At 59.0% G+C, this 22194-nt stretch overlaps 1 protein-coding gene across 4 annotated transcripts; it reads right to left on the reverse strand.

Annotated features, from left to right (window-relative positions):
* Positions 1 to 93: 93 nt before the first annotated feature.
* Positions 94 to 22041, reverse strand: MCM2 (minichromosome maintenance complex component 2). 4 transcript variants are annotated; one of them, XM_030759424.2, is made up of 18 exons: positions 21259 to 22041; positions 18393 to 19103; positions 17556 to 17788; positions 13854 to 14029; positions 13518 to 13778; positions 12310 to 12529; positions 11959 to 12166; positions 10260 to 10394; positions 9769 to 9960; positions 5365 to 5458; positions 4336 to 4586; positions 4096 to 4222; positions 3480 to 3592; positions 2490 to 2735; positions 1537 to 1719; positions 1257 to 1412; positions 798 to 941; positions 94 to 512 (listed from the first exon to the last, which is right to left on the reverse strand). In XM_030759424.2, exons 2-17 carry the CDS (start codon positions 18414 to 18416, stop codon positions 831 to 833), a joined length of 2730 nt encoding a protein of 909 aa, XP_030615284.1. In that variant the 5' UTR covers positions 18417 to 19103; positions 21259 to 22041; the 3' UTR covers positions 94 to 512; positions 798 to 830. The 4 variants fall into 4 exon arrangements, with proteins under 4 accessions (XP_030615284.1, XP_030615282.1, XP_089775957.1 ...); XM_030759422.2 differs by adding an exon at positions 19294 to 20047 and having other exon boundaries at positions 94 to 941; positions 21259 to 22040; XM_089919831.1 differs by having other exon boundaries at positions 94 to 941; positions 21259 to 22040.
* Between the last annotated feature and the right edge of the window lie 153 nt (positions 22042 to 22194).

Raw genomic sequence — 22194 nt, forward strand, 5'->3', positions numbered from 1 at the left:
CCTGCAGGAAACCAGAGGCGAAAGGTGGAAGGGCCTTCAGGGCAAGTCCAGGAGAGCCTGCGTTACAGTATGAAAACGGAATTCAGACCAGTGTTCAGGTTTACTCCACTTTATTAAAAACTACAACGACAGAACAAGAACTCAGTGTACAAATGAGAGAATGAGGAAAGGGCCAGGTAGGAGAACAGATCACACAGCAACGGTGAGGGGGTGGCCCGGCTCCGATGACCCTCACCATCTGACCCCAAACCCACTCCTCCCACTGGCGGAGGCCAAGGCTGCAGGGCCGTCAGAGGACGCGAGGCTGTGCCGACAGCTTAGGGTCCCATCTGTGCAGGACCCACACGCTGCCCCTACTCACGGGAGCCTAGAGAAGGCTGCAGGACACAATTCAGAAAAACGCTGCAAATACTGAGAACTTGCTCTTCAACCACAGGCAGCAAAAGCAACAGGACACGGAACTCATGCCAAGAGGCCAGCAGTTCTGGTGACACCCTTCCGTGCTCAGCACCCTAGAACAGCCCCCAGGGGCCCGAACACAATCGACTTCAATCCCCAGAAGGTCAGGCAAACCTCCTGCAAGTGGTGGGCGGTTGTCAGAGGGCTGAAAACGCAGCTCTGGGAAGTCAAGTGCCCCAAGATGAGAGCAGAGGAAGTGAGTCAAGGAAATAAAACACCTCGGACGTGGGGTGGATGGAGCCACACGGCACCGCTGCGAGCCCGGCCCCACGACTCGGAGCCCCGCGCAGTTTGGTTTTGGGTCCCTGCAGCAGAGTGAAGTCAGCACCAGGTCTGACCTTCCACCAGGACCACGGAGCTGCCGCGGACGCTCAGAACTGCTGAAGGATCATCTTGCGTTTCAGGTCGTGGGTGAACTTGTGCATCCTGAAGAGCTCACTGTCGTAAAAGGCAGACAGGTTGTGGATGTTGATCTGACGAGCCTGAAAAGAGGGGACGACCGGTGAGCCGTGCGGACGCGTGGGCAGGTCCCGAGCCCGAGGCCCCAGCAGGGGAGGCAGGCAGGCGGGGCCTCTGTCCCCGTCACAGGGAAGAGCGAACCGCTCTGAGGCCGAGGGAGGGTCTGCAGCTGGACACGGGGCTTGAAATTTCAGCCCGGACAACGGCCGTGAACTTGGACAAGCTGCGTGGTTGCCCCGGCCCGGCGTGTCGGCAGGACGGATGACAGTAATGGGACAGTAGTAGGACACGTGCGTTGTGACGGCCCGGGCAAACCCCGCCCCTGGCCATGCCCATACCTTGTCCACCAGGTCCTTCTCGGGCACCTCGATCGTGTCCTGCTGGGCCCCGAAGCGGTTGCGCTGATACGTCACCTGCTCGGCCACCAGCTGCTTCAGGATGAAGAGCAGCAGCTCGTTGTTGTCCCGGCGGAATGACAGGTAGCGGGCAAAAGTCTACGGCGAGAGCAGAGGTGACCCTCCTGCCAGGCCCCCCCAAGCCAGCTGCTCCTGGCAGCAGAGGCAGGTTGGACTCCCGCGGCCCAGGCCCCCGCCCCCATGGCCCAGGCCCCGCCCCCACCTTCCGCATGCTGCGCATGACGCTGAACTTCTGCGTGTCCACGAAGCTCTCGAGCATCACGCGGATGGCCATGTTGACGTCATCCTCCATCACGTAGTCCCGCAGGTGGATGCGTGCGTGGGCCTCAGCCATGCGGATCATGGATTCGATGTGACGCACCGTGATGGGGATGCTGCCCGTGGCCTGGAGGGAGGGCCGCGTCAGGTCTCCCCGCGGGACAGCCAGCACTTGGCGGAGGGGCAGAGCTGGTGCCGCCGGGAGGCCCAGCTGACCCCCCTGCAGGGCGGCGCCCACCGGAGCCAGGCGCGCCCAAGCTTCCCCTGGTTCCCAAAGCACGAAGGCTCACGGCTGCCACCGCCAGCCCAGCACGTGTGCTCCTGGCAGCTCCCGGGCACCTGGAGTCTACACGCCTGTGGGTGACTGTATTTGTTACTGTCAGGTACCAGGGACCGCCTGACGCAGTGCAGCACAGGGAGAAAACAAAGCTGTGCTGCTGTGAAGCCCAAGCTAATGCTCTGAAATGACCTGATTAAGTGAAAAGGTGTTGTTAGGAGGGAGGGAAAGGGCAGGAGCGGTGGCTGTCATGCTTAGGTAGGTGAGAGGGAGCAACCTGCAAGAACTCTGCAGTCCACCTGCTTGCAAGCTGCCTTTAAATTCTCTCCCCACCACGAGTGAACGAAAACTAGCTCAGGGGCGTGCTCATTCGGGTGAGATATTTGCAAAGTCACTGGAACTAAATCAACGGCCCAAGAACAAAGACCTCAGCTGTACCCTGAGACAGACAAATGCACGTACGTTTAAGTTCCGTCTAAACAAAACAGTTAAGGCGAGTAAGTATCGTGTCTTTAAGGCCGTCCTGCTGCTCCAGTGCTCCTGGACCCACTGAGCACACAGACAAGGCTCTGCCGTGCGTCCCCCTCTGCCCCACCCCACCTGCCCCACCTGGCCCTCACCATGGATTCCTTCCTCAGGTCACTGTACATCTTGGCCACCTTGTCCTGGTCCATCTGGTTGAGCTTCGGGTGGACCTTCTCCTTGGCGTAGATGATGTACTTCTTCAGGACCTCCTGCGGCAGGGGCTCCACGCCATATGTGTTGGGCATGGGGGGCTCCGGGGCGCCCCCCAGGCCCCCATCCTCCTTGTTGCTGGGGTGATGTCTGATGTGGCTGCCGACCACGAAACGGGCCAGCATCTCATCCTGAGACAAGACGGAGAGGACAAGAGCGTGCTGAGCCTGGCGCCTGGCTTGGAGCAGGTCAGCTCACTGAAGACGCTCTGTAACGACACGTGTCCCCCACCTGCTATGGGCCGGGAGCTCCCGGGGTGCACCCCCCCCAGTGAGGGCAGAGGAGACAGACAGAGTTCACACTATAGGAAGAAGAGAAGCACGTGGTGGGATGGAGGCCGGAGGACAGCCTCCAGCTGAGGCCACCAGAGCCCCAGTCACGACACCTGGGAGAAGAGAACAGAGCGCGAGTGAAGCCCGAGAAGGTGAGGGGGTGTGGATGAGGAAGGGGCAGGGGGAGAGACCTCTCGGGGATGGTGGACTCCCTGCCAGAGAGATGGGATGGGAGGCCGAGAGCAGGTCTGTAAGGAGAGGCAGGTCCGCCGTGCCCCCAAAGACAGCTGGCCTCTGACAGGAGAAGCCGGGGGCCCAGCACCAAGGCTGCAGTGCATCGGGCCACAGGAGGGAAGCTGGGACGAGGTTCATAGCAGCAAGAAGTGAGGAGACTCGGGAGCTGGTGGCAGAGCGTGGGCGATGCTGGGTGGGTGGCCAGGGAGGGGGTTGGCGAAGGAGAGAAATCAAGGAACTCTGGACTGAGAGCAAGTGGAAAACACACGGTCCACATGGCAGCCCTTCCCTGAGCCTGGCGAGCCACAGCCCTGGGCCAACGCCAGGTCCCCAAACTCACTGCGCACACCCAGGGCGTGGGCTCCATACCTGGACTGGGTCCACCGTGTCCCTCACCACACACAGGACGTCGAAGCGGGAAATGATGGGCTCCGTGAGGTCCACGTTTTCCGAAAAGGTGAGCGAGGGGTCATAGCGGCCACCTGCATCACAAAGGCAGGTCCCCATCAGGGCTCCCGCTCCCCGGGGCCCCTCTTCTCCTTGACTATACAAGGTTCTTTCCAACCCGTGTGGCTTCAGTGACGAGAGGGGAATCAGTGGTGGAGGGATGCAGGGCCTGCTTCAGGCACCCCGGCAAGCCCGCGTGAGGCTCTCCCCACGCTGCCCCAATCGGCCCAAGGCCGCTCAGCTGCCTCCCGCGAGGAAAACCCGGGGACAAGATGGCAGGGGCGCCTGGGCTCTCTAACCACTTGCTGGCTGAGACCAAGGGCCAGTCCCACCCTATTAAGCGCTAGGTGCTCCTCCTGTCTCCCGAGAACACGGCTCAGCGAAAGCCTGGGGGTCTCCCGTCCCCCCACCCCACCCCCAGCAGGAAACGCAGGGGAGGGGCACTTGCTGCTGCTCGGTGTCTTCCTCAGACTCAGCGGCACGGGTCCCAGAGCAGGGCCCCCGGGTCTGCTCCCCCCTGGCCGTCGCAGCCACGCACCTATGGGGTTGGCGGCAGCAATGACGGTGCAGCGGGCCTGCAGGGAGGTGACGATGCCGGCCTTGGAGATGGAGATGCTCTGCTGCTCCATGGCCTCGTGGATGCTGGTCCTGTCCTGGTCGTTCATCTGCACGGCGGGCAAACGCGGGATTCTTGCCCGACCGCGGTCTCTCAGACGAGGCCCCCGCGCTCCCCACCGAGGGCTCAGCCCACACGTCAGCTCTGGGCCCGGGGACCCACCTTGTCAAATTCATCGATGAGACACACTCCTCGGTCCGCCAGGACCAGGGCCCCAGCCTCCAAGGCCCACTCCCTGCTGACGGGGTGCCGCTGGACGTACGCCGTGAGGCCCACGGCCGAGGCCCCCTGGCCGGTGGTGAAGATGGCTCTGCTGGACACTTTCTCAATGTACTTGAGGAACTGAGACTTGGCCGTGCCGGGATCTCCACAAAGGAGCACGTTGATGTCACCTCGCACCTTGTGCTTGCCGCCTGGGGGCAGGAACGGGGCAGAGGGGGGCTCAGGACAGAGCTGGATTATCCCCGATTTCCCAGCCTGCTTACTGCAAACAACAAAGCAATATTCTTTCTAGAAAGGGATGTAATGCCCAGGACCAGCCACCCCACTCTGAGCACAGAACCCAGAACCATGGTGCACAAGGAGGTGCCTATGAAGACGCTGTTTGTAATGTACACACTGGAGGCCATGCACGTGCTCTCCAGCCAGGAGGACAGCTGAATGCGGCACGATGTGGACCAGCACACAGTAACTTCAGAGCGTGAGCTCGTTCTCTGTGTGCCCACAGGAAACGATGCCAAAGCCGTGCTGACGGGGCAGCTGGGTACGTCACGGACAGACCCTCACACACAGACAGGGAGCACTACACTGGCTAGTAGAAACATGCCACAGTCACGGAGTGCCGTGTTTTCCGTATCAGCACACGTGTAATCTATCTGAACAGCCACACAAAGTTCTGCCCATGTCCCCCCGACACCAACCAGGTGACCTGCAGGGAGGGACCATGATGAGACAGGGAGGTCAACGGGGGCTTCGGCCCCTCTGAAACCTCTAACAACTCCAGAAAAGGATGTAATACAAACACACATTCAGGTATTATTTCTACAGTTAAATCTGTGCACAGTGGCATGGCTGTGGGCTGCGTTCTCCCTGGGATGATGAGCCACCCGTGGACATATCCTTCTCCCGGGACACCGGGAACTGCTCCCACCAAGCCCCCTGCAGAGAAGGTAGCCCGCCTGCCCCACTCACCAGGGTTTTTGGGCTCCCCTCCAAACAGAGCCAGTGCCAGGCCTCGCTTGATGTCTTCGTGCCCGTAGATGGAAGGAGCAATGCTGGCAAAGATCTGGGGGTGGGGGGCGGGGCGATGGGAACGGTCACCATGTGCTCCGGCCTGGAGCGCCCATACACAGCTGCAACTCCCCCGACCCCGCATTGAGACCCACCCCCATCCCACCCCCAACTGCGGGCCTTGTACTTGGTTGGCTCTTCCCGAGTCACCGAACCTGAAAGCTGACCAGAACCCTGGCCTGACCCCCTTCACTTCGTCCTGTTGCAGGACCACCCCAAGGTCGCACGCAGAACAGGAGCAGGAGACGAGACCCAGGCCCGCGTGGGCGGGGGTGGGCTCCAACAGCACGGACGCAGAAGACCCCACCCAGGATCGGTGGCCTGCCTGAGCCTGTGTCCTCGAATGGAAAGGAGATGACACTGCCCAAGTCACGGGGGCTGTGAGCACTACAGGAGGGCGTCTACACAAGCCCGGCTCCCGCAGGACTGCAGGTACCGAGCTCAGAACACGGGGCGGCCGGGAGATGGGCCCACCGGGAGGTGAGACGTTCACCTGGAAAGCCGTCGAGACATTTCGCCAATTGCTCTGGGTGTGTGTGTGTGTGCATGTGTGCGCGCGCGTGTGTGTGTGTGTAAGAGAGAGGAAGAGGGTTTCCCTGGTGGCACAGAGGTTAAGAATCCACCTGCCAATGCAGGGGACACGGGTTCGATCCCTGGTCTGGGAAGATCCCACATGCTGCGGAGAAATTAAGCCCGTGCGCCACAACTACTGAGCCTGCGCGCCACAACTACTGAAGCCCGTGTGCCTAGAGTCTGTGCTCCAGAACAAGAGAAGCCACCGCAATGAGAAGCCCGCGCACCACAATGAAGAGAAGCCCCCACTCGCGGCAACTAGAGAAAGCCCGCGTGCAGCAACGAAGACCCGATACAGCCAAAAATTTTAAAAATAAATAAATTTTTAAAAAGATGAGAGACAGTCAACGAGTCAGTGTGTAGACCTTACTTGGACACTGACCACAAGAAACTTTTCAAAAACAGAGACCACCAGGGAACTGTAGACCCAAGTGAACATCAACCCTAGGAACTGCTGGTATCTTCAAGTGTGACAGTGGTAGTGGGGTCAGTTTAGTAAAAAAAGAGCCTTGAGAGACACACTGATGTAGGTGCAGGTGCAAGGGCGGGTCTGAATTTGTGTCAGAATAACAGGGGGGGCTTCCCTGGTGGCGCAGTGGTTGGGAGTCCGCCTGCCGGTGCAGGGGACGCGGGTTCGTGCCCCGGTCCGGGAGGATCCCGCGTGCCGCGGGGCGGCTGGGCCCGTGGGCCATGGCCACTGGGCCTGCGCATCCGGAGCCTGTGCTCCGCGGCGGGAGAGGCCACAGCAGTGAGAGGTCCACGTACCGCAAAAAACCAAAAAACAAAACAAAACAAAACACAAAAACAGGGAAGGGGGCTGCACAGAGGAGCCCAGACCAGCCATGACCTCGGGGATAGGAGAAGTTGGCAAAGGACACGCAGGGTTGCCACACCATGCCACACTCGCGTCTCACAACTTCTGTGGTGACTTTTAATACGTGGGCCAGGGTCCCCTGGAACTCACGATAACCTTGAGCTGGGTCCCCTGGAACCCAACACTCAGAGGCACCTCCCACACGTGGGAACCGCATGGGGGGGCAGAGGGCGGCCCCTGGAAGCAGGGGTGGAGGCCGGACGGCCTGGCGGGACCCTGGCTCTGCCACTTGTTAGCCGCGTGACGTGGGCGTCTTACGTAAACCAGGCCCCCACCGCCCCACGTCTCGGGTTACTCATCAATAACAAGACACAGACAACCCTCTGCAAATCGCTCAGTGACCAGCGGATACTCGGCGCTCCGTACACGTTAACGATCCCCTTACTGAGCCCCCACCTCTGTTGGGAGAGACCTCATGCCAGGACTGCCCAGCCTGGGCGTCTCCACCCAGACCGTTTCTCGGTGCTGTTTGGGCACCAGGCACCTCGCAGGATGAGGTAATGTCTCCCTCTGGGACCAAGGGCAGCAGCCTGCTTCCTGCCCGCTGTGCTCGCAGGCTCCCTGTGCCGTCCCTGCCGGCCTGAAGGGCACAGGAGTGGCCACACCACTGCCACACTGCTCGGTGCACCCGTGCTGACCCGGCTACCTTAAGTGATAGGGCAACTTAGCGCCTGGTAAGAGGGGTGAACCCAAACCCAGACCTGCCAGGGCGTGACGCCCACTTCCCAAGGATTACTCCATTTGCCACTACGACCTCCACGTCACACAGGAGGAGACAGACCACCTACTGCTGAGGAGGCCCAGGACCCGAGCCCAGGCTCCTAACACTCCTAAGCCTCAGGTGCACCGCCCACCGCCCTCAGACAGCCCAGCACCCACCTGCACGGCCACAGGGAGCACAGGAATCGTCGAGCGCAGGCCCCAAAGCTGTGCTCATCCTCCCGCTGGCCCTTCCAGCGCCCCAGCTGTAACAACCTGTAACCGTGACCGCTGGCCGCGGACACCCCACGCCTGCTCGCTTACCTGCTTAACCTTTAGAACAACTCCGCGAGTGGGTGCGACCCCCGTCTCTGCTCGCAGCCGGGGCAGCACATCTGATCACACCGAGCACGATGCCAAACCTCAACCCTAAGTCTGGCTCCAGGCTGCGTGCGTCTCCTGTCACTTCTTCAAACTCTGTGTCAGGCACAACGCACATCTCTCGAATGCTTCACCCCGCCAGCACCCACGAGATCCAACGCCCACGGCGGCAAGCTGGGTGGAAGCCGGACTGATGCAGGCGGGAGAGCCCAGAGCCCACCGCAGTGGGCAGCCGGCAGACCGGAGGGAACCCATCTGAGGGCGGCGGCCACCCAGCACACCACTTGCTCCTAAAGACACAGACCACCCGACTTGGGATATCGAAACCTGGGCGCCCACGTTTTTATGTGAAGTCTCCCTATTCCTAAGGAATGATAACTCATTCAAACATTTGGAAAAACAAAAAAACCACCACGTACCAGTTGGAAAAAACCCGTCGACAGGCTGGATGGGGCCCACCAGCCACCAGCCGGCAAACCTCCGGCTCCAACCGTTCCAATGAGCCTGACCATTTCTGGATCTTCCCTGTCACCCGTCAACCTGTCTCCGAAGTGGCAGAGGGCGCAGAGGGAAGTCACGGCAGGCAGAGGGCAGGCGGGCGCTAGGGAAGTGTTCTAGAAGCACACGGACCCCCCGCACCTGCACACGTCAGGTGTGTGTGTAGACAAGCTGACACATGCCTGGGACTCAGAGTCCCCCGCCCTCAGAAACCGGCCCAAATGCTCCGTCAAGATTCTGAAAACATGCTCGTCACACTAGCACTGGTTTCCCTCGGCGGGGGCGGGGCAGAGAAGGGGGGTTGCCGGGGCTGTAGTAAAGGACAAGCCCCATGAGGGTGACAACCGGGTCTCACTTCCCACCGAGAAGCCTGAACAACGCGGCCCTGGAGGGTCCCTCAGGACCCAGCACATTGGTGGAACTGCAGTGCCTGTCCTCCTGGGGCTAGGGACACCCGCCTTCCCCATGTGCCCCCAATCTTGGCAGACTAATAAAGGTGGCCAACGGGGGTGCAAGGACCTGAGCTGTGCGGCAGCAGAGCAGCCAGGGAGAGAGCTGGGCGGTCCTGCACCAACAAGAGAACAGGAAGTGGGGAGGCGAGGGGAGAGGGATGCCAAGGGGGCTGGGGGAGGGCCACGAGCCTGAGGGGCCACCCAGCGACCCAGGAGCCCGAGGGCCGTGCGGCAGAACTTCTATCAACAGGAACTTAACGTCCTACGGCTGAGACTGGAACAACCCGGGTTTGATCTGCGCGGGTCCACTTACACGTGGACTTTCAACAGAGTCGGGGTGGGCGCCCCTCACCCCTGCACTGTCCAGGGGTCGCCTGTAGTTGTAAATTCTGCAACGAAAACCCCCGTCCCCCCAACCTCAGCAAAAAGCCTACAGTTAAAGGGAAAAGCAAACCCCCGTGCTGGGGTAGCGCTATTCCTGGAGAAACGACTGGGGACAGGGGTCTGATGCCACGGGACACCCTACCAGACAAGCTTTTCCTACTGCCCCCCCGGTTTCCCTTCCAGTCCAAGCCCGGCACAACCTGAGGAACCCTGACCTCACCCGTGTCCTCGCAGGCAGGACACAGGCTCAGGGGGGCTGCCGGACGTTCTTCCCCTGGAGCACAGCCCCCGCCAAGTCAAGTGGACTGAGCGGACACAGGGAACCAAACAAAGGGACCAGCTTCCAAGACCCGGGCACCAAGACGGAGGCTGCAGGGTGGGCCAGACGGTGAGCCCCGGGTACCCTGACTCTGCGGCCGCCCCGCCCGCCCGCCTTCCACCTGCCTTCTCCCCAATCTGCTGGTCCTTGGAGAGGCTGGTGATCTTCTTCACGTCCTCGTCAGTCAGCTCTCCCACGGCCACCTTATTGTCCTTCTTGGCCACGTGGTTGGCTAGGATGACAGTGGCGAAGACGGGAAAGCCGTTGGCAGTGTTGAGAGCCCCATCGTAGTTGTTGTGGTAGATGCCGGTCAGCTCCTGGGGGGTACCGAGTGGTCAGGAGGGCCACCCCGGGGCCAGAAGCACGGGCCGGGCCCGCCTCCTCACTGGCTTCACCCGACCCCTCCTCCGGGTCCCTGGGTCACCGGCAGGAGAGCAGTAACTCAGCAGAACCGCAGCACGCTGCTCCCGAGCCCAGCACCCAGCTGGCCGTCCACCGCAAGGAGAAGCTCAGTGCTAGAGATGGGAGAGCTGACCTTGACCCGCTCCCCGGGCTACCGCCACCCGTCCCCCGCCACAGCGCTCACACCAACTTCCTCGGCCCCCCGGCCACTCACTATCTCGTCTCCCGGCTTGCAGCTGTCCACCAGGTCCGCGAGGAGGATGGCATCCTTGGAGCGGGGCAGCCGGCCGGCCGCCACTTTGCCAGGACTCTCCTGAATTCGGATGCGCTGGTAGTTCTGGTAGATGGTCTGCGTGGGACAAACAGATGGTCAAAGGGACCCGTCCCTAGCCGGCGAAGCCTGGGCTGTTGTCCAAGCACCGATTCTTTGTCACCTGAACTGGACCAGTGCCCTGGGGCAAGGAGAGCAGCGTTATCATTCCCACCACTGACTAGGATACGCAGAACCAACGATGGCAGGGGGGCGAGCCACTGTGACCAGCGCCACGGTGCACGGTCCCCGCTCCTGCCACCCCGCCCCCCCGCCCCAGGATGCCTCCCTCCTGCCAGAAGCCAGAGCCCTGTGACAGGCCCTACAGCTGAGCGCAGTGCGCGTGGACACTGGAGCCAGGCTCCGCTGTGGCCTAAGCTGTGTGGCCCGGGCGAGGCCTCCCCCTCTCCGTGCCTGCCCCGCAGAAGGGAGGTCCAACGCTGCAGCCTCAGCCACACAGGGAGAAGGAAGTCACGTCACACGTGAAAAGCACTGAAACCAACGCCCACGAAACAAGTTACACCAAGTGTGGGCTTACTGTCGAGGTCACAGGGCAGCACTGTGCATGCAACCTAACATCCATCATCTCACCTACTGTCTAGAAAAGAGCCACAGGAAAAGGTGGTTTTAAGCACACGCTCTGCATCAAAATGCTTCCGTTCTAATCCTCTGGGCCACCTCCTGGCTGGGTGACCTCAGCCGGTTACTTCAGAGGTCAAATAGGGCCAACAACAGCACCCGCCTCACGAGGTGTGAAGACCACATAATGCACCCCCACCGCCGGGCACTAGCAAGTGCTCCACAGACTTCGGTGTAATTATCATTCCACCACCAGTTACTGCCCCAGTTGCCCTGCAAGCAGAGCCTGCAACTCTGCTCTCGTTCAAGTAGCTTCTCAAGAAACGTGTGTGAAGGGGGAACCTGTAAAGGGGAGGGGGGACTCTGGGTAAAGGCACGGGCTCAGCTGGAGCCCAGCCCTGCAGCTGTCGCTCCCCGAGGCAAGGCGCACTTGAACTTTGAAACAGGGCAGCCTTTGCCTGCGGGCTGCCAGGCTTTTCCTGGCAAGGCGGCTCCAGCTAGGGCGCTTCTCAGAATCATAGAGCAGTGAGGCGTCAGCCCATCACTCGTGGCAGCAAAGCAGTAGAGGGGGGTCTGGGCTCTACCGCAGCGATCGTGATGACCCCGCCACACTTTACACTGGGAGTGGTTCACGTTCAAAGGCGGGTGTTACGTGCCTGCGGTCTTAAGGCCCAGAGCCTTCCAGCAGGGCCTCCTGAAGATGGTACAGCAGTGTTGCAGACAGTTACAAATCAGGGGTCCCCAGCGCAAGGCCAGAGAGGCAGGTACCAGGGAGTCTGGACCGGAAAGCAGGTGCCCTGCTGAAGGGCAGCCAGGGGAGACGTGGGCCCAGTTTCACCAGATCTTCCCGCTCGAGAAGAAAAAGCCATAAACGTTGATGCTTTAAATGTCTGGTTTGTACATACTGGCTTGAATTCTTGAGAACACCACGTGGGCTGACCACACGGGCCTGCTTGCCCCAGCGTGGGGCCAACACGCACTTGCAACTTGGCTCCCGCGGCTACGGTGCCAGCCTCGCGCTCACCTCCTCCATATTGACCTCGAAGGGGCCGGCTGACTGGCACTCGGGGCACGAGCCCGGCTTCACCTCCTGGTTCTGGGACTGGCAGAAAGGCCCCAGCACGAAGCCACACTTGTTGCAGTTGTACTTGACCATGCTAAGCTGAGGCAGGACGCCCGTGCAGCTGGTCACCACCCCGCTGGTGCGGATTAGCTGGTTCAGGTGCAGCTGCCTGTGGAGGCGAGGCGCCGTCAGAGACCGCAGGGCGGGGGCCGGACCCTCGCCCGTCAGTGAGGCCAGGACCCACGGGGTGGGCTTTCTCTGGCCGCGGCCACCCGCCACCCGCCACGGGTGCCCGAGCCCCCGCCGGCTCACCTGAGCGAGCGCAGCTCCTCCACCAGGGGCAGGTGGGAGATGCGCACGTGGACGCGGCTGGCGATGCGGTCATACTTGGGGTACATGGCCAGCACCACCTCCAGGGCAGCCTCGCTGAAGATCTGCAGCAGCTCAGCCGGCGCCTCGGGCAGGAAGTAGGCCAGGACGTGCTCCCTGGCGGCCAGGTCCTCGTAGTTCACCACCAGGCTCTCGCGGTTCTCTGAGGTGGGTGGGGTGGGAAGAGAGGCTGAGCGCGGAGCAGGCTGGGGCAGGCCCACCTCGCTACGAGAAGGGGAGGCCAGCCCGCTGAGCCCTTGACTCGGAGCTGGAGGCGCAGCCTCGCTCCCAAGTCCGCTCAGCGTTAGCGACGGGACCCAGAGAAGTGACCGATGCTAGGTCTCAAGCTCTGGACCTATGAAACGGGACCTAAGTGCCTGTGGGGGATACAGTGGAGTAACACATGGGGTGCCTGCCGCAAACTCAGAGTGCCTACAAGGCCAGGAGAAAACCTGCGAAGAAACGTGTCGGAAGTGAGACAAAAGGGAGGGGAGGGGCCGGTGGGGGACCAGGAGCCACATGCCTCCTCACATGCTGCTTTGTTCAGAAACGTGCTGCTACACTCTGATCAAAGCAGTAATCCAGATTTTCACATAAAGTCTGCCCAATTGTAAGTCCATCAAAAACGACTTCTGGGGCTTCCCTGGTGGCGCGGTGGTTAAGAATCCGCCTGCCAATGCAGGGGACTCGGGTTCGAGCCCTGGTCCGGGAAGATCCCACATGCCGCGGAGCAGCTAAGCCCATGAGCCACAACTACGGAGCCTGCACGCCACAACTACTGAAGCCTGCGCACCTAGAGCCCGTGCTCCACAAAAAGAGAAGCCACCACAATGAGAAGCCCTCACACTGCAAGGAAGAGTAACCCCTGCTCGCCACAACTAGAGAAAGCCCGCGCACAACAACGAAGACACGGCACAACCAAAAAAAAAAAAAATTAATTAATTTTAAATAAAACAAAAAAACGACTGCTGTGGTCCAGACGTACGTAGTCCCTGGACAGTGCGCTGGACCCACGATACTCTGTCTGAAAGACGGGCACCCCGGGCTCAGGCCCCGGCCCCGGCGCCCCACGTGCCCCGCACATCCGTCTGTCAAACCCGCCGCCACAAGGCCAGGGCGGGCGGCCTCCCGCGGGCACGGGGCAGGCGCACCTTTGCACATGTCACTGATGCGCTCCTTGAAGACGTTGTGGCCGCGGCCGTCCACATGGGTGCGCAGGAAGTTCTTGAAGCGGTGGTGGATCTCCAGCCGCGGGCCGGCCATGCTCACCCACTCGCGCACCGAGTGGCCCTTCAGGTCCTCCAGGTTCTCGATGCTCTCGATCATCTCGTCGGCCTCGCCACCGTCTTCCGTGGCCCGCTCCACCTGCCGCCGCTTCCGGCTGCGGCGCTCCTCCTCCTCCTCGTCGCTGTCTGGGGGCCGGGGGCACGTTCAGGGCCGGCTCCCCGCACCGCCTCCCGCCTCCCCCGGGCTCCCCGAGAACGCACCGTACAGGAGCCCGCGGCGCATGCGGCCCAGGCCCCGGCCAGCCTCCCGGTCTCGCCGCCGCATGACCCGCTCGGCCGCCTCCCTCTGGCTGGCGGTCAGCTCGTCCACGTCCTCGTCGTCCGGGGCCAGCCCCTCGGGCTCGTAGACATCTATCTCCGGGATGGGGCGGTAGTCCCTGCGAGGCCCCCAGATGCAGCCTGTTAGCACCCAGACCCCAAAACAAAACCCCACCAGGAACCGGGCTCCCGAGGGCTCCGGAGCCCCGGCCAGGGCACCTGGAGAGGCTCCGAAAGGCTCCCCCACGGATCCCACACGGAAAAGGACACAGTCTTCAAAAGGACGGACCTCCTGACACCTGCTGTGACACAGGCAAACTCTGAGGACACTGTGCTCAGTGAGACAAGCCAGTCACAGGACAGAAATCCTGCGTGATTGGGTTTGGGGAAGAAAGTCCTGGAGAGGGTGGTGACGGTCGTACAACGACGTGAGTGCCGTGATGCCGCTGAACTTACACTCAGAGATGGCCGAGACGGGAATCTTGTGTCATGTGCGTTTTCCCACAGTAAAAAAGGGGAGCTCTGAGCACCAGCAGGAAAGAGGAATCGGAGGACCCACAAAACCTTCAGCTGGAAGGGCCTTCAGAGAGCCAACGCAGCTCCCCACGGGCAGGAATCCTCCTGCACTCTTGTTTCTGGCAGCCCCGCCTCGAACCCCGGACCCCAGGAGGCCCACACACATCAGCCCAACCAGCCTCTCCCGAACACATCTGTGGCTCAGTCCTTCCAGCCACAGCGGGACCTTCCACGTGACCGCCTGTCAGACATCTGAAGGACTGATGCCTCAACAAGGACCCCCACCAGGGCAAACACAGCTCCCCTCCCCACGATTTGGGGAAGCACACATCACCCTCCATCAGAAAGATGAAGAAACCGAGGACAGGGGGCGGGGGTGATGGGATTTCTGCCAAAGGTCACTCAACAGAGCTGGGTATCAAGGTGGCTAGCTGCTTCCAATACCACACTGGCCCCACGACAGTCCTCTTGAATTCTCCCTTTCTCAGAGGATGTGGTAATTTGGAGAACTTCTTTTTTTTTTGGCCATAGACTCTGTCAAAGAACACTCTCAGATAATCCCACACTACTGACACCAGAAACAGAACCCAGAACCAGGTATGCTTCTGGATTGATCGCTTCCAAATTCTTAAGTGTTCTCAAGGAAAAGGTACCTGTCTAACTCGTTAAGAATTTCAAGTCATGGGCTTCCTTGGTGGCACAGTGCTTAAGAATCTGCCTGCCAATGCAGGGGACACGGGTTCGAGCCCTGGTCTGGGAAGATCCCACATGCCACGGAGCAACTAAGCCCGTGCACCACAACTACTGAGCCTGCACTCTAGAGCCCGCGAGCCACAACTACTGAGCCCACGTGTCACAACTACTGAGCCCACCAACCTAGAGCCCGTGCTCCGCAACAAGAGAAGCCACCACAATGAGAAGCCCGCGCACCACCACAATGAGAAGCCCGCGCACCGCAACAAAGAATAGCCCCTGCTCGCCACAACTAGAGAAAGCCTGCACGCAGCAACAAAGACCCAACACAGCCAAAAATAAATAAGTAAAAATAAATTAAAAAAAAAAAAGAATTTCAAGTCATGTGAGATGCCCTCAGTGAAATTCTAATTGGTCAATTTAAAAGAATTTGATAAATTAGACTTCAGCAAAGTTTTAAAACTGTACACATCAAAACCCACCATTTAAAAAAAATTAAAAAGACAAGCCATAGGTTGAGAAGAAGATATTCACAAATCACTTGTCTGCTAAATGCCTTATATCCAGAGTAAGTTTTTAAAAACTCTTACGACTCAATGATAAAAAGTCAAGGAAACAAACTATTGATAAACAACGGGCAAAGGATCTGAAGACGAATTTTCCAAAGATACTCAAATGGCCGACAAGCACATGAAGCTCTGCTCGACATCACTAGTCATCAGAGAAATGCACATCAAAACCACAGTGAGACACCGCCTCACCCCCATTAGGGTGCCTGTTGTCAAAACCCAGAAGATAACAGGTGTTGGTGAGAATGTGGAGAACTCGAACGACATATGCCACTTGTGGGAATGTAAAATGGTGCAGCTGCTTTGGAGAAGTCTGGCAGTTCCTCAAAAAATTAACAGACTTATCACGTGACCCAACGATTCCATTCCAAGGGAACTTAAAAATACATTCACATAAGAAACTCCTAGCAGCACTATTTCTAATTGCTAAAAAGTGTAAAGCACCCAAAATGTCTACCAACTGATAAATGGGTAAACAAAACGCAGTCTATCCGTACAATGGAGTACGACTCAGCCACGAAAAGGAATGACGTGCTGACGTGGGCTCCAACGTGGATGGACCCTGAAAAACACAGTAAGCCAAACAAGCCTGCACACGATGACACGTGTATTACAGACTCCACCTGCACGAAACAGCCAGCACTAGCAAATCCAAAGAAACAGAAAGTAGATTACTGGTTACCTAGGGGTGGGGAAGGGAACGGGGATTAACTATCAACAGGCACAAGGGATCTCACGGGGATGATGGAAAAAACTGGATTGTGGTGATAGGCGCACAACCCAGGAAATGTACTAAAACGTGTTAAATTGTATTCCTATAAGAGATAAATCTTACATTACAAAAATTATAGCTCAGTCAGGTGATTTTTTAAACAGGCCATAAAACCAAAACCTAACTGGGCCCATCTAGTCTTCAGATACCTCTACCCAGGCGTCCTTGTGAGGGAAGGACAGAAGACGCAGAGGGGGCGGATGGAGGGTGGCCGGCCGGGGAGGGGCGTCCTGCCTGCACAACCTCACAGGGCACAGCAGGGAAGCTGCTCAGGGCTGTTCTGTCCAGACTCCCCATCCATCCAGACTCTGGCCTGTGCTGCACACCCAGGCTCATCACCTGGAGTGATGGAGCTTAAAGCGAAGATCCAAACGGTCCAGAGTGCCCTGGATGCTCCCAAAGGGCTCTCCCTGTGGACTGTGGGGCGGCCTGAACAGTACTCTCATACACACCAAGTTTGAAGCCCCCACGTCAGAGTAAAGAGAGCCCCAAAGCAGAATCCCCACGAGGTTCCCGGGCATTCAGATAATTCTAGTGCTAATGTACAGGCCAAATCCTAGTTGTTAACACAGGGTGAGACACCAGTGGAATCTAACCTTGCTCACTCACAGGGCTTTACTCCACCATCTTAGCGACGAGCCTCCATAACCTTTACTACGTTCGTACGTTTATCAATAACGGTGAACACAAGGTCTGCTACAGATTAAGCACAATAACTGTGGGCTGAATTAAATCTAAATCTTGATTAATCACCCCCCCCCACACACAGTTTCTCTGAAGTTGCAGAGAAACTCTTGGCTACCTGCTTCCTGTCCTTCCCGGTTGGGGTCCCTGACGTGGCCCCGGATTAGAGATGCCCTGCGTCCCCTGGGGTGTACATCTCATAGCGCTGGGGCTTACCAAGGCCTTTGGGTCTACTCTAAGGTAGACAAAGCAAGTTACACGGACATATGCTGTGGCTCCATGAACCTGTCTCCCCCCAGACCCTGGACCAAGATGTGCTCAAAGCAAGCAGGCTCCGATATATCTGCTTCCCCGGGACACACAACAGCCCCCCAGCAGAGCTTGCTGAGAGCAGGGTCTTGAGCGCCGAACCTCTCCATGCCATCTCCGAAAAGCTCCTCTCCATCCTCCTCCTCCTCCTCCAGGGGCCCCTCTGTGCCGAGCAGTCCCTCCGACTCATCCTCAAAGGGAGGAAGGTCGCGGCCGGGGCTGGAAGTCAGGGCATCCGTGCGCCGGGAGCTCCGCCCAGGGCTGGAGGTCAGAGGATCGATGCCTCTCCGCCTCGGGGCCGGGCTGGACGCCACCGTGAAGGACTCGGATGATTCCTGCAAGAGGAGATGGATTGGAGCGGGTGAGGGCCCACTCAGCTTCCTGTACGGTGGCGCCCCCACCCATAGGGTCTCCCTCTCCACGGCTGACCCTATCCTCCCACGCTGCAAACCCCTCCCAGCCTGCACACTTTGCACCTGCTGTTCCCTCTGCCTGGAACGCTCCCTGAGCCCAAGGCTTCTCCACGCCCAGCGCCGGCTCATGCCTCACACACACCGTGACTCACCCGACCCCCTTTTCTCCGGGACAACCCACTGAGACTACCTGGTTAGCTGGTTTGCCTGTTTACCGCCTACTCCTCCCCCCAGCACGCGTTCCCGCCCTTCTGGGCCCCCGGTGCACCAGGAGCTGCCAGGGGTGACGGGACACGAGAGCGGCCACAACCTAAGGGGTCGGGGACCCAGGTTGGTGGAGGGGCAGTCAGCTGACGAGGCTGCGGACGAAAGCAGCACGATAAGGAGGGCCCGAGCGCGCGGATCGGGCCGGGGGCCCGGGCTGCCGGGGTGGGACCCGCCGGCCTCGCAGACCCGCCCGACTGGAGCACGGGAATCGGCTCCGCGCCCTGCCCCCCACCGCCCGCGCTCCGCACGGCAGACGCACAGACTCCGCCGCGCTCACCGCCATCGCTGCTCAGTGCTCCTCTCCGCTCCGCCAGCAACAGCCAGTTTTCGCGCGAAAAACGGCCCACGTGACCGCCCGTGCCCGGGAAGCGTCTGAGGGAGCACGACGTCATGACGTTGGCGTCCATTTTCGTCACGCCGGCGCTCGGGGGCGGGCCCGAGCGTGCGGCCCCGCCCACGCTGCCCGAGACCCCGCCTAGCCCGCGCTCTGTGCTGCGGGGCCAGCCGAGGTGTATGACCTGGTGCTGTGGCCGGCTGGGGGCCTTGTTTTCTGACGTCTTCTTACTGTGTGATGTCAACTCCTCCAAAAGCTCAGGCTGCGTCCTTCAAGCGCCGAAAGGCGGGGGATGGTAGGAGGCCAGCTGTGACGTTCTAGTGGGGGTTACCCCCCCAAGGGAGCCGAGATGCAAGGGTGTTCCAGGTAGCAAGAGCCTCGTGCGCAGAGATGTGGAGAGCAGGGCACGGTGGGCATCTGCAAGCACTTTCCTAGTTCCAGTTAAACCGCTTGTGATGTTCAGGAAAGGACAAAAATTGAGGCTGGAGAGCCCAGATCATGAAAGATCACCAAGTCTTTCTACTGAGCTGGCCTGAGGGCAGTGGAGAGCTATGTGGGCTTTAGGAAAATCCCTCAGGCTGCCAGGGGTGGACGTAGATTGAGGCAGGTGGGAAGCAGTCACAGTTGGTTCCAAATCTGCGGATTCAACCAACAGGGTGGTTAGAAAAAAAGTTTTTTAATTCCAGAAAGTTCCAAAAATCAAAGCTTGATTTTGCTGTAGGCCAGCTAACTATTTACACAGCATTTACACCTATTTGCATAGCATTTACATTGTACTAGGTATTGTAAGTAATCTAGAAATGACAAAGTACACAAGAGGATGTACCTAGGTTATGCGCAAATATTGCACCATTTTATATGAGACTTTAGCATCCTTGAATTTTGGTATCTGCAGGTAGCCTGAAACCAGTCTCCCAAGGATACAGAGGGACGAGTGTGCTGCGATTCTTCGTCCAGGTACAGGCAGCCTGGGCTAGGGCAGGCGACCAGGGCAGGGCTGGATCTCAGCCCTCTTGCCCTGGCACTTTTGTGCGGTGAACAAGCATCTCGGGATGGGGCCCCGGGTAGGGGCGGGAGCGATGACGACGAGGGGAAATATCCAAGACGTATTCAGGAGATGGAGTCTCTCGGTCCTGGGGACCGGGGACAGCAAAAGGGAGGCACCCAGGATGGCAGCAGGATTCTGGCTTGGGTGGGTGACAGTGCCACCTCTGAGATGGGGGCGCGGGAGGAAGACAGGGAAGGAATCCAGCAGCTTAAAACAGCTGCCACGTTGTCTCAGTGTCCGTGGGCCCGGGCCTGGGCTTGGGCCTGGGGAGGGCTTGCTGGATGCCTCTGCCTCGTGGTCCGGCTGCTGAGCCAAACACTTGTGTCTATTATTTAGGGAGCCCGGTTCTGCAGCAGCATCTCCTCCTGTCAGCCATGCCTCGGGAGGAACACCACCCTGAGCCTGGTGCAGGCGAGGGATGGAACCTGAGAGTCAGATCTTTATCTACTGAACTACCGTCCAGGGAAGCTCGCTGCTGCCATGCTCTGTCTGGTGAGCAGGGGACACTGCAGTGAGTCAGCACTCCTCTGTCCTAGAGGGAGGGGAGATAGATACCCTCATTACTCCACAAATGAAATCCCACGAAACCTATGCGTGGGGCCCAAAACTCAGAGTACAAAATGCAGAATTGCGCATGGTGGTAGCAAGAGCAAACTCCCGCCTCCTCCAAAGTGTCTGTACTGTCTCAAAAAAACAAAGATGGAGGGAGGGGGCTCATTTGGCTTAGTCACTGATTCTCCATTTCTCCTCCTTCCTGGCACAGGGTGGAAGGGAAGTTTCCTGCCCCTGGAGGTCAGAAGTGGCCTATGACTTGTTTTGCTGATTAAAGGTGTGCAGGGGGAATACATGTAACTTCCTGGCAGAAACTCTTGGAGCTGTCCCTTCAGGAAGACAGGCGCCTCATGGAGCTCAGCCTCTCTTGGCTGATACAGAAACTGCACGCTGACCAAGGCCCAGATAAACTGGGTCCCAGATGGTCACAAGGCAGCGGCTTCCTCACCTTCCCCTTGTTCGGAACAGGAGCAAGGCCAAGACTGGGGCCCAGTCTCATTCCAGCCCAGCTGTAAAACAAGTGTGGTGTCACGGGGTGTGTATCTTGGGGCTACTGTGATCAGTGGGTGCCTACGACAAGCACCAGGCCCTGAGTCAGCCTCCGCACGTTCAGGGACTGTGATAAGCATGGCTCTGTCCTCACGACACTGACATTCTAGTCTGGGGAGGCTGATGCTGAACTAGGAAGTGACTAAATGAATATAAACCCGTTAGAGAGATTGTGCTGCGGTGTAAGCAGATGGGGCAGGTGGTTCCCGAGAAAGAGAACCAGGAATGGCTTTCTTGACATAAGAGAAGCCATTTTTGGCTTGGTTGGGATGGAAGCCTGGCCACAGTGCTTACCCTTAAACAGGTCTCAGTAACGAATGATCTTAAAGGAGCAAAAGAATGCAGAAACAAACTGTTATCAGGTGAGAGAAGTAACAATGCTAGACAACGTATCAGTTGTAAAGATTCCCTGTTCTGATTCAATGGCAAAAATCAGCCTGAAGAGCTCAACCATCAGATCAACTGGACCCTAAGGGAGGATGATGGTGACCACCTCTGAGCCTCATGACTTCAATTAACTAAAACTTAGACTGCCCAAGCCCCTTGATGAATACGCATGTACCCTTAGCTTAAAACATCCCCAATTTTGTTGTTTGGGGAAGCACGAATTTGGGAAAAGTCCCCTATGTTCTCCTTACTTACTGCAAGTGATCAGTTCTTCCTTCTCCTGCTCTTTGCCTTGGTTGTGTCTTTCCGCTCGACGTCCACCAACAGACGAACCCAGTTTTGGTAACACTGGGAATGAAATAAAGGGGCTTTGTGTGACAGAGACTGGACAGCTATTTTGGCTAGGGTGTCAAGCAGGAGAGGGGGATCATGTGACAGGAGCCAGGCCGGGGTGGGGGTGGGGAGACAGGTGCAGACCCACAAGCAGGAACAAGCTTGGTATAGCCAAAAAAACAGAAACAGAGACCAGTGTGGCTTGAGCACCCAGTGAGGAGCGGGTGGGAGGGATAAGTTGGGAGGGATAAGGACTCAGAAGCAGGAGGGGCCTGACATGGTGGAACCCGGGAGAGGGGAAAGAGGAGTGAACACAGCAGGAACGCAGGAGATTAATCCGGGAAGGCTTCCCGGAGGAGGCTGCCTGTAGTTAGAGGTGAGAGGAGGCGGATCAAACCCCAGTTCTGGGCTTTGTCACTTCCTGGTCCTGTCGCTTCGGTCAAGCACTTAACGTCTCAGCCTCAGGTTCTCCTGAAATGCGACTAATTACAGCTGTTCTGAAGAGCTGCCGTGAGGCGGAGGGTGCGCAGCACTGCGTCAACCGCGGCCGCGAGGACAGGTGCGCGGGGGAAGCGCCGGTCCGGGCGGGGCTTGTCCCCCGGGACCAGAGGTCCTCAGGCAGGCGGCGGAGGCTCCTCCCCGAACGCTCGGCTGCCGCCTGCGGGAGAAAGGTCGCGGGCGAGGGTGGGGGGGGCACGCAGGTCGCGGACAGCTGAAGACAAGGCCCCTTGCGGCCGAGAGGGCCGTGCGCTGTCTCTTTAAGAGGTTGGCGGGGCGGGCCGCCCCGCCCCCTGGGGATCTGATTGGCTCCTCCCGCTACGTGCGCCCTCTTTTCTGCGTAACCCCATTCCTATAGGC

Source organism: Delphinapterus leucas, chromosome 10 (genome assembly GCF_059928025.1).
Source record: "Delphinapterus leucas isolate spDelLeu-1000000601 "Yukka" chromosome 10, BTC_Dleu_Yukka2, whole genome shotgun sequence".
Lineage (NCBI taxonomy): Eukaryota > Metazoa > Chordata > Mammalia > Artiodactyla > Monodontidae > Delphinapterus > Delphinapterus leucas.

Excerpts from the sequence above, each read along its gene's own strand:
- MCM2 (XM_030759424.2), bottom strand. The coding sequence starts at position 18,416 with ATGGCGGTGAGCGCGGCGGAGTCT. Across the intron at positions 14,030-17,555 it reads TTCGGAGATGGCATGGAGAG|GGACTACCGCCCCATCCCGG; the intron begins GTTCGGCGCTCA and ends GGGGCCTCGCAG. Across the intron at positions 12,167-12,309 it reads GAGGAGCTGCGCTCGCTCAG|GCAGCTGCACCTGAACCAGC; the intron begins GTGAGCCGGCGG and ends TCGCCTCCACAG.